Source organism: Chiloscyllium punctatum, chromosome 15 (assembly GCF_047496795.1).
Source record: "Chiloscyllium punctatum isolate Juve2018m chromosome 15, sChiPun1.3, whole genome shotgun sequence".
In the NCBI taxonomy this organism is placed as follows: domain Eukaryota; kingdom Metazoa; phylum Chordata; class Chondrichthyes; order Orectolobiformes; family Hemiscylliidae; genus Chiloscyllium; species Chiloscyllium punctatum.
The window spans coordinates 15,230,066-15,242,069 of NC_092753.1; the positions used below are offsets into that span (position 1 = coordinate 15,230,066).

Sequence of the window (12,004 nt, forward strand, 5' to 3'; positions counted from 1 at the left end):
GCTTAGACACATCAGACAGACTGAATTGTTCTTCTCTTTGGGGAAAGTTGTATACATACTTGATGCAAAGAAATATTCAGAGTTATAAGGGCATGTGGGAAAATGCATTCCATTTTGGATTGATCTAGCATAGATCCAACTCAGATGCATTGGGTTAACTGGCCTCACTCTGTAGTTCTGTCATAATTGGTTGTATAGCTGCTATTTATCTTTACTGTATCAAATGATTCTCTTACCTTTTCAATTTTAAAGGTGTCTAAGAACAGTCAAGTTTGAAAGATTTCTGCATTTTATTTTAAACAATAAACAGTAGATATTCTTGCCTTGGTGCCAAGGATAGTCTAGTACAACTGAGTATTTCTCTACTTGAGAGGGTGAGTATGCACCAGGATATGGAAATCATATTGAGTTTGAAATCTAATGGAGAATGGCAGCCTGTATACCAGAATTACACTGGAAAGGTGGCTTGATAGTTGAAAAACGATGGTAGTATTTAATACCCCCATCCATGTTGAGTTTGGTGGTAGAAGGACATTTAAATAGGTAGGCTGGTGGTGGATGGGGACCAGGTTGCCTTTCCATTCCATGTTGGGAAGGGCCATGGATGGCTTTGCCATCCGACCATCAATTGAATGTGAAATTAATACACCCTTAATGATTTCAGCCTGCTTGTGCTATAGCCTAGTAGAAGTCAGAGAAGCTTGCTACGCATTGATGGTGTCAAAACAACTCACAGGGTTACCTGTGTGTCCTTCATTCAAAGAGCTGCAATACTTAATTGAGAGACTTGGGATGGGGAAGAGGTGCCTGCTGAGAGCTAGTCCCACACCCACCTCTCCTGCAACTCCACCTTGAAATCTCCTTACTGTCACTCAAATATTTATATCCACTGTCATGGGTGGTAGCATTCATTGCATCCGTAGTACCACTGCTATTTCTTTGAACTGCCAATCTCTTTTATTTCTTCACTTTCCCATTGTTTGATTAAAGTTAACATGATCAGTTGTTTGGAAGCTGTCCAACATATGATCCCATATTGATCAATGACCAATGTTATGCTGTGCTGGGCATTAGGGAAAAAGTAGTACTCTTTCAGACATGATTCTAAATTGGTATGGCACTAAGAATGGTAGCCTCTATAACTTTATTCTTGTAGCTGCAATTATTATGACAGCCAGTCATACAGGTGATGATGTAAAGAAGCAATAGTTTTATGATTGTAGGACTGTATTTCTAATGAGGTGTCACCTATGCATCTTGAGAAGCTTTAATTTTCTGTTTTCCCTTCCACTGTGTGTACTATGAAAGGTTATTGCTTGACATAGTGCACAGCAAAGCTGGCCTAAATATGGCATGAGTGGTACAAGTCTAGGAAGGTCCTGGGAGTGGCGAGTACTTCCGTCAGTAGTGAGCTCACAATGGTGTGAGCGCAGCACTTGTAGGGGTGTGGTGCACGCATAATGATTTGGAGAAATGCATTAGATAACTGGCTTGAGTTCATGGAGAGAAACCCTCCTTGAAATATTCAGAAATTTACACAGCCAATTTTTCGTAAAATTCAGCCCTAAGTATCCAATCGTCTCTAATGGAGAGAGGTACCCATGGTGCTTTGTGAGTGAGGCTAATTATGTTGCCTTACATTAGGAACCAAAACTGATGTACAACATCTTTGCTTATTTTCATTATATGAAAAAAGTGACCTTAAATAAGTAATTGCTGAAATACAAAGTTTTTTGTACGATGATGACTAAACGAAGTATGTTTAGTTTCCTCCAATCTTCTTTCTGCCTGAAAATCTTACTTATTATGGAGCAGCATGGTGGCTCAATGGTTAGCACCATTGCCTCGCAATGCCAGAGACCCAAGTTAAATTCCACCCTCTGGCAACTGTCTGTGTGGAGTTTGCATATTCTCCCTGTTTATGCGTGTTTCATTTGGGTTCTCTGGTTTCCTCCCACAGTCTAAGGATGTGCAGGTTAGATGGGCTAGCTGTGCTAAATTTCCCATGTTCGTGCTAGGTGGATTGGCTATGGGAAATGATAGCCCAGGGTTAAATGATAGGGTAGAGGAGTGAGTATGGGTAGGATGTTCTTCGAAAGGTTGGTGTGGATGGGCCGAATGGCCTGCTTCCACATTGTAGGGATTGTATGATTATATTACATATATTACAGAAGGAAGCCACATGATCCATCATGCTTGTGTAAATTTTAGCCCCGTAGACTGGTGTAGCAATTTTACAAGTCCTGCTGCCCATTAATACTTCATCCAAATAACTTCATTTGGTTGTCGTATTTATTGGCAAGCAATTTGACACTGAGCAACAGATATTCTGCATTTGGGTCAGTTTCAGATATTCTCCACTTTCCAATTTGCAGAGTTCAATTCTATTGCCTTTCTCGTCATCCCAGATTAGATGAATAAGCTCAACAGAGATAATTAATTGAGCATTCAACATTTTGGCCCTCGTAGCAGCTGAGGGTTGACAGAAAGTTATCTAAAGGATAGTGAGCAGTATGCTTTATTCTATTCATTCAGGACATGGGCATCGCTGGCTGAACCATTATTTATTGTCAGTCCCTAGATGCCTTGAGAAGGTGGTGGTTAGCTGTATCCTTGAACCACTGCAGTCTGATTGCTATATGTACATCCCCAAAGGTTTTAGGAAGGGAGTTTCAGGATTTTGATCCAGTGACAATGATGGAATAGTGATTATTTTCAAATCTGGATGGTCAGTGGCTTGGAGAGGAACTTGGGTGGTATTTCCATGTATTTGCTGCCCTTGCCCTTGTTTTTTTTTAAAAGGAGCTGTCCTTGGAGGAGACTTGGTGAATTTCTGCAGTTCTTTTTATAGATAGACACACTGCTACTACAGTGTGTCAGTGGTGTAGGGACTGAGTATAGTGCCAGTAAAGTGGGTTGCTTTTTTCTGGATTACCATTTCAAGTGCTGTTGGAGATTATCAACCAAGCAAGTTGAGACTATTCTATCACATTCCTTACTTGTGCCTTGTATGTGGTGGACAGGCTTTGGGGAGTCAGCAGATTTGTTACTCCTGCAGTATTCCTAGCCTCTGACCTGCTGTTATAGCCCACAATATTTATATGGTTAGTCCAGTTCAGTTTCTACTCAATGGTAATCTCCAGGAAATTGATAGTGGGAGATTGAGCAATGGCAATGCCATTGAATGTCATGATTAAGTGCACTCTTCTTGGAGATAGCCATTGCCTGGCACTTATCTACCGTGAATGGTACTTATCACTTGTCAGCCCAGGCCTGCACAGTAGTTTATGGACTGCTTCAGTATTTGAGTTGTTACAAAAGGTGCTGAGCATCATGCAGTCATCAGTGAACATCTCCAACTCTAAACTCCTCATGGAGGAAATATCATTGATGAAGCAGCTTAAGATAGATAGGCCTGGAACTCCTGCAGTGGTAGCCTGGGACTGAGATAACTGACCTCCAACAATCTCAACCACCTTCCTTTATACAAGCTTTGACTCTATCCAATGAAATGGTTTCCCCTGGTTCCTATTGACTCCAGCTTTTTAGGGTTCCTTGATGCCACATTCCATCATTTGTGACCTCAATGTCAAGGACAGTCACCTGCATCTCACCATGTTTGGACCAAAGCTGTGATAAAGTCAGGAGTTGGCTTAGTAGAAACCAAACTGAGCCTCAGATAGCAGGTTATTGCTGAGCAGATGCTGCTTGGTAGTGGTGTTGATGATACCTTTCACTTATTGGTCAGTAATTGGCACGTTGAATTATCTTTTTTGTTATATATAGGATATACCTGGGCAATTTTCCATGTTGTTGAGTAGCTGCCAGTATTGGGATAGCTTAGTTCGAGGTATGGTAAGTTCAGGAGTACAAGTCTTCAGGACTATCAGCAAAATACTATCAAGGGCAAAAGCCTGTGCATACCCAGTGCCTTCAGTCTTTTCTTGATCATATGGAATGAATCAATCTAGATAAAGACTGGTATCTAATATGTTAGGAACCTCCAAGTGGCTGAGATGTATCATTCACTCAGCACTTCTGGCCGAAGATAGTCAATGCTTAGGCTTTATCTTTCATACAGCAATGGAACAAGTGGTTAATCAACAGCATGCATTAGCATGTTCTCGTCTCAACTGGCCACAAATCCATAAAACAATCAGCATCTCAAACATATGACCTATTTCTAATGTTTCATGCATTTTAATACTGATGCCCCAATTGTGAGTACTTTGAATGAAGGAATCCATTTAGTCTGAGTTATATATTTATTGTTGTTTATTTGAGACCTGAAGTTTTATTGGTTATTACAGATGTGTATTCTATATATTTTTTTTCTCTAGCCTGATTTGCTCTAATATATATTTACTGTATCCTGTATATTAGGGTATTGAAAGTTTTGCTGTCATGGCAAAAGAAACTGCACAAATGCTACAGGCCTTTGGAACAGAGTTGGCTGAAACTGATCTGCCGAATGATGTGACAACAACTTTGGGTCTTATAACAACACATACCCAAAAGCGAGATAGAATGAAGGTAATGTAGAGCATACAATGATGTGAGTGTATACATTTGGTAAAGGGACTGTTTAACCACACAGCATACTATAATGCATATGTGCAGCAAAAACATTAATTAAATTAAATACCGTAAAGGGATTATGTATTGTGATGAAGTGCAAAATATACTTTGAAGGGATTATATAATTGCAAATCTGTTCGGGTACTTATGATTTGCTATATGAATGAATACTTTCACAGTACAGTCCTAGCATATAAGGACACATGATCAAAACTCAAATTCATTAAAACCGAGAGGCGTGAGTTTTATTTAGACCTTCAATAACCTCATAATAGCCGTTAACAACAAAAACCTTTTCTCAGTGCCACCTTTACAAAAACTACAATGTACTGTACACTGTTTTTGTCGTCACTCCAGTGACTCTACAAGCATAAAAATTATAAAAGTTTCTGAAAGTTTTCCATGCGGTTACAATGCCCTTTGAAGCTGTAACATGAATTAAGTAATCACATTTTGTTCCGTGTAATCATGTTAACTGAGCACCCAAAAAGTACCTCTGACATATCACTATAGTGATGGAAGCAGCAAATAAATGCTTATTTTGCAGTTGGGAATAATTATGATTAACTTTTCAAATAGTTATTTTTCTCTGGTTTTATAAGGATCAGCATTATTCATGTCATCCTGGATATATGAGATTTATCATAGAAACTTCTGCGATATTCAGGAGTCATGCAAAAAATTATGAAATTAATGAAATATTAGTCACCTGAATGAAAATACAGTCGTATTATCTTTTTGATGGTATCTCAGAAGGGAACTAAACAAGCAAAATGTGGAATTGATTGTCAATTCTAATCCATCCTAATAACAATTGTTCTGACTAGGACACCAGCTACAACAACTATTGGCAAGAATTTACTTGCCTTATGTCTTGCATGTCCTCAGTGACTGAGTTTGTTTTTTTTCAAGGGTAATTGGCTACTCTATAATCTCATTGTTTTCTTATCGTCTTATTTGTTTCAATTGCCTTCGATTGAATTCTTTACTTGTAATGAAATTCAATTTTAGATGTCACCTGTTTGTGCCCATCTTGGACGAAAACTAAAGTGTAATTGAATAATCATAAATAGAATATCCCTTAATGTGCATGATGTTATCGCAGCTGTATTGATTATATGTGCAAGGTTGTAAATTTGCTCACTGAGCTGGTAGGTTTGTTCTCAGATGTTTCATCACCATGCTAGTTAACATCATCGAGTCCCCGTTGAAGCGCTGATGTTCTGTCATACTTTGTGTGTCTTGGTCTGTTTTTGTGGGTGTACGTTGAAGAGAGTTAAATGCAGCAGAACTACAAGACTCAGCATCAAGTGTTCTCAATAAGGCAACAATGTAACACTGGGTTGAACAACTCGATTAGTTCATTGCCTGGAGACAAAAAAAAAATTCAAATTCAGCCAATTGGTTTAAATTATACTCTGAAAAATATCAAATTCCAATCCAGTTAGAATTGAGTAGATTGACAATCTTAAAAGCCAATGACAATCTGATGCTTTGGGAGTATGAGACCGTAGAAAATTAAACAGGTGGGAGGAGAACTGCCAAGTCCTAGCATGTAACAGACTGCTTGAAAAACATATCTCTCTTAAAAGTACCTTTTCAATCAGTAACCTGTGACGCAGAGATTCCTAACAAGGAGAAAAGTAGACACAGGAAGATCCAAAGACAAGAACGTACAGGTGCCAGGTTTTGAGATAAGTGTTGTTTTGTAGTCTTAATTGGGAGTTTTATAACTCTAGTATTATAGAACGGAAGATAAAAGATAGGTTAGAGAAAGAAATTGTAAATACTGGTAAGTTAATTATTCTCTGTTAGACGTTAAGAAATAAGGTTGTTAATTTTTACTTAGTTCTTGGCCACTCAAAAGTTTTACAGAATACTGCATGGGATATATCTTTTCTGTGTTGCTCATTTTAAATTAAGTAGGAGAGTTTACCCCATGTTGTAACAGGTCTTGGTCTGTTAAGTTGGGTGATATTTTTTCCGGTTGGTAAATGGGGTCCAAGTCAACATGATTATTGATGGAGTTCTGATTTGAATGCCAGACCTCTAGGAATTCCCGTGCATGTCTCTGTTTAGCCTGTCCTAGGATGGGTGTGTTGTCCCAGTCAAAGTGGTGTCCTCTTTCATCTGTGTGTCAGGATTCTAATGATAGTCCAGTCATGTCTTTTGGTGGCTAGGTGGTGCTCGTGTGTCCTGGTGGCTGGTTTCCTACTGCTGTAGTCTATCTGATGTAGCGTTTGTTATAGTCCTTGCAGGACTGTATATGACATTCATTTTGCTGGTTGTTGGTACAAGGTCCTTTAGGTTCATCAAAGCTGTTTGTGTGTTGGTAGGTTCGTGGGCTACCATGATGTCAAGAGGTTGGAGTAGTCTGATCGTCATCTCCAAGCTGTCTTTGATGTATGGTAGTGTGGCTAGAGTCTCTGGGCACATTGTTTGGGTTTGTTGTTTAAGAATCGGTGCTTATCAAGTACCCATTGTTCTTGAATATGCTGTATAAGCATTTTTTCTTCTGCTTCTCATAGTTTCTGGATGCTGCCTTTTAAATAATGTCCTGAAGCAGCTCAGTTTGTTGGGATGATTGCTCCTGTAGTTGAGTATCTGGTTAGTATGTGTTGCTTTCCTGTAGACGCTGGTCTGCAGTTCTCCATTTGCTGGTTGTTCCACTGTGACATCTAGGAAGGGGACTCTTGTTGTTCTCCTCTTCTTTGGTGAAGTTTATGCCAGTAAGGATGTTGTTAATGATATTGTGGCTTTCCTCTAATTTGTTCCGTTTTGTGATGACAAAGGTGTCATCCGCAAAGCTTGGGTTGGATCATGGGGAGGGCTGTTTGTTCTGGTCTCTGCATAACTGCTTCTGCTAAGAATGCTGATATTGGTGATCCCATTGGTGTCCTGTTGATTTGCTTGTAGGTCTTGATATCACCCACCTTAACACACCCAAACACACAAATAGAAAGTGGGACAGAACACCAGAGCTTCAGTGGAGGCTCACTGATGATGTTATCTAGCATGGTGACAAAACGTTTAAAAACAGACCTACCAGCTCAGAGTGCAAACTTATAACCTGAACCTGAACCTCAAACTGAGCTATAAATCTTTCAAAAATCACTTATATATACACAAATGATAAAACATTAAGGTTCTCATATTGTTGAAAAAGAAAGACTTGCTATTGAGCCTTCTTATCTTGTGTGAAAGGGTGTAAGAACAGCTTTATCAACAACCACCTAAATAGGGCCTGAACCATTTGTTCCCCATTGACAATCTGGATCTAAGCTAATCAGTGATACATAAACCAAGACACCTTCCTTTGTGAGTGAATTTATTAATTATTCAGCCTTTTTATATTTTCTAATCAAGCTGTACAGAATATTATAATCCATCTCTGGAGCAGGTGGGACTTGAAACCCTGGTCTTCTCCTAAGAGGTAGAGACATTACCACTGCACAACAAGAACCCTTCACCATTCAGCCTTTTTTAAACATTATATCCAGCCGTCTTATCTTATACAATCCTTTTTTTACCCATCACCAAATCACCTTTCGGACTTTTCACCTATTATCTACTATCACTTAAATAACTTGTGTTTCCAATTAACCAAAATACGTGAAACTCTTCAACCTTGCTTTATTTTCCAATCAATCTGTTTAGAGTTGTTATGAGACTTGAACCCAGACCTTCTGGCTCAAACACTGCACTACAAGTGCTCCCTATTCAGTCTTACAGATTCTTCCATATACCAATCCAACCAAGCTTTTTTATTTGTTAATCCAGAAATGTTCTTACACAACTTCTGTTAACCACCACCACCACCACTAAATCATCTGTGTTTTCCAATTGAATAATTTACATTCAAAGCCCATTAAGGGCAGTGCAGACCGTTAAAGGTGAGGGACGGGGAGGGAGAGGGGGAATGCCTAAGTCAAGATGGAGTTGGAATGGGTCCTGCCCAGCTAATTAATTAACTGATTATTCCCAATAACTTGCTCTATTAATAGAGTTACTTCACAAAATAAAATCTTTGAAGACCTACAAACAAACCTTGAATCAAACTAATGAAAATTGATTTATTTCACATTGTTATTTTCCCTTTTGATATTACAGATCAGTGTAAAAAGTATATTTTTTTATTTCATAGTCTGTATTATACAATCAATATTCCATAAAACCTGTTGACCTGCTATGAGGATCTCTAGAAACTTCTTGGAGAAAATATGTTTTTTGATGAAACAGTAACATTTAGTGAGTTGCACAAACCCACTTTATTTTCAAAATCTCTAACGTTTCCTTTAACTAACAAGGTCCGTTCTCAAAACCTTTCTCATCAGCATCCTTTGCTCAATATACATTTTCCAGAAGAGAACAGTTGGCTACATAATGTTCTATGGGCCATCATTTCTCAGATTGCCTCATTGTCAGATTTTCTTTAGAATATTAAACAATTACGACTCTGTAACTATAACAGACTTTTTGTATTCAGTGCTACATTTCACTTTCCCTTTCCCTTTGCCACCTCTCTCTCATCTGTTTCTCCTGCTCTCTAACCCCAATTTCCTCCCACATACTTTCTCTCATCTCCCTCACCCCCCCCATCCTTTCCCCCTTCTCACCCATTCTTCCCCTTCTCTCACCCATTCCACCATCCCCTCTTCTCTCACTCATTTCCTTGTTACTGTCAACTGACTAAATCTAGTTGTCATGCTATGAAGTGCAAGATGAACACTTTTTTTTAATCCTTCTCCCATATTGAATAATGCTACAGAGGCCAGTATCCTGTCACCAAGTCATGCGTTATTTACACATGCAGAGTCCTTGATATTGATCCAGCTTCCTTCGAGCCAGCTCTTAGAGTGAACAGAACCTCTGATACTCCCTGTATATATCTGTCAGCCAGCATTTTCTGACTGGGGCTGTCACTCTGGTCCAAGAGAACTCTTATTCTGAGGTCCATTTTGGCTGACCTCCTTACAATCACTACACATCACTTGAAGTTAATGGCTACAAGATTGATGATGTCTATTCCTAAAGGAGTCTCACTGTAGGCCCTGATAGTGTCGTTTTTTTAAAACATTTGTCATGTGTATCACTGATCTCTTCTAAATGTTTCTTATTGTTCCTTACTGCTGAATCTTTCGGCAGGATTTTTAACCTGTGAGAAAGTGGATCAGTAAACAGTTCTAGATATTTTATAATTGACCTGTTTAGTGATGTTACTATACATCTTTTGAGCAAGTGAGATTTGGACTGGGTCTAGTAGCTCAGAGGTAGGGACACTGCCACTGTGCTATTTTTTTTCCTCATTTAAACTGCTATCTCCTGCTGCAGCTAACATCATTATTGTACTTTGTTTGGAGAAGTTAAAGGGATACAATAATGTTTGGATTGGGTAAGTTGTAAATCCATTGACATACTGAAAACAACTGGTTTGTCGTGTTCTGTGGCTAGTTCATATAAACCTTCATAGATATTTTGTTTGGCATTAGTGGTATTTCACTTGACAGTATGTGTGCGCTAATATCATGGTTTACCCTAGCTATTTTACAGGGACTTACCATTCTTTTTATTGATTTAATCTCATTGTTGTTGCCACATCAGAAACAGGTAGAAGTCTGTAATTCCTAACCTTATTTTGGTCCTTATTACATTTCAACCAATCCACTCGACACTGTGGATGTCCATCCATTATCGGATGCCACTAAAATATTTGTAACTGGGATGAAGCTCCTTTTAATTCCCTCTACCTAATTAGTATTACTATTTTCTTATTCTGAGCCTATGTGTGTAATTTTGAAAAGCTTATTATTCCATTTGGAATAATTTATTCAATTCTAATGTCCTTTACTCCCATATCCATGTCAAATCAATTTTAAACTTAACTAGTAAAGTGCTTCTTTATTGAAAAACATACTCATGTATTCAGTTTGTTTGGTGGAATTTGTGCATTTGCATTTGTGATTGTGGAAGATGGTTTTCATTGGAAGTATGGAAACAATAAGGTTAGTATTCTCTCCCTTCACCTTTTCTGGACCCTGATTGTATCCCTGCTATGATGTTCTACCATTTTATTTGAGATAGAAATAATTCATTCATTGCCACATTTCTCAAAGTTTCACATGAAAGTTGTATATCTTGGTACTGTAGATGAGCCAGTAGTCAGATAACCTAACACTGACTGAAAACTTCAATATTAACTTTGACATCAGTGTGAGAACTTAAATCAGAAACAAGTATTCAAACGGACTCCAAATGTCAGATTACTTTCTCTCAGTTAGAAAATATTAGAATCTTATAACTTAAATTAGAATTTTGATTTTACCCATCAGTTTTTAATTATTTTTAACTGTCTCTTCTCCAAAAGGACGATCTAAATCAGGCACGCAGACATGGCTCCACCCTCCTTTCCAGTATTCAGGAACCAGTTGACGTGAATCCAGATCATAAATTCAACACAGATGAGTTGGACAATCAGACCACTGTGGAGAGGTGAATTGTGGGGTACACATATAATGCTTTATAAAGACCAGTTCATTTGCATTAATTTCTAGAACATCACTTTTGTTTTTATCTTCTGATGTGGGAAATGCCTGAGAATAAGATCTCAAATAAGCCAAGACCAGGACCATTGCTTCTGTATCTTAGCCTTTTTTTGGAGAACTTGCATTCTGTCACAGGTATAATCACAATGTGCTGAAAAGCTGTTTCAACTTTAATATTGCCTGTTTCACAAGGCACTGTATTGAGCACATCTTGTATGGAATTGATTCTGCTACGAAATCTCCCAAACAATTACAGCTGATTGTTTTCTGATCCTGGAATAGAAATTGTTAGAACCACACAGTAGATTGGTCAGCCTCTGTAAAAAGAACACAGGCAAATGTATGAGTCAGCATTCTCTATAAGAACTGGGTTTGATCCAGGTTCTAACCCAAAAATAAAATTTGCTATTTTCTGCACAGGTGCTGTTCACTTCTGGGGCTTTTTCTTTTTGTTTCAGATTTCTTATTTGCACTTTTTAAAAACTTTTATTATTGAACAGAAGTGGGTCATTTGGCTCACCTGGTCCATACTGGTATTTATATTCCATATAAATACTTTCCTACCTTTTCTCATCTCGCCTTGTGCTCTCTGACCTTGAAATGTGCAGATCTTTTGGTGCACTTGTACTGTACCGCTGATAAAATGGCAGTGGTTGTGTCTAAGAATGACAGCAAAATTGTGAGGATCCCATTTTGATTGAAAGGAAAAGTGGTTTTAATACCCCCACAGCAGTGATCAGTGACATTTCTGTGATGAACCATTCACACATTGTGGTGAACTCTCTTGGGTTTCAATCATTAATAACATAATTGGAAAGCCAGTCATGATTTAAATAGAGATGGGTATTTCTGTCAAGTAGCAGCTTTTCAGCTTTGAATGTTCC

General features: G+C 38.3%; 1 protein-coding gene across 6 annotated transcripts in view; it reads left to right on the plus strand.

Annotated features, from left to right (window-relative positions):
* Positions 1-12,004, plus strand: part of mcf2la (mcf.2 cell line derived transforming sequence-like a) — a 221,492-nt gene that overhangs the window by 107,358 nt on the left and 102,130 nt on the right. For all 6 annotated transcript variants that reach the window (XR_011962520.1, XR_011962521.1, XM_072584719.1 and 3 more), the window contains exons 7-8: positions 4,384-4,533; positions 10,943-11,067. Coding sequence is in view for 4 of the 6 variants with exons in the window: in XM_072584719.1 (XP_072440820.1) it covers positions 4,384-4,533; positions 10,943-11,067 (275 nt within the window). In the remaining 2 variants the exon portion in view is untranslated. The remainder of the gene's footprint in view (positions 1-4,383; positions 4,534-10,942; positions 11,068-12,004) is intronic.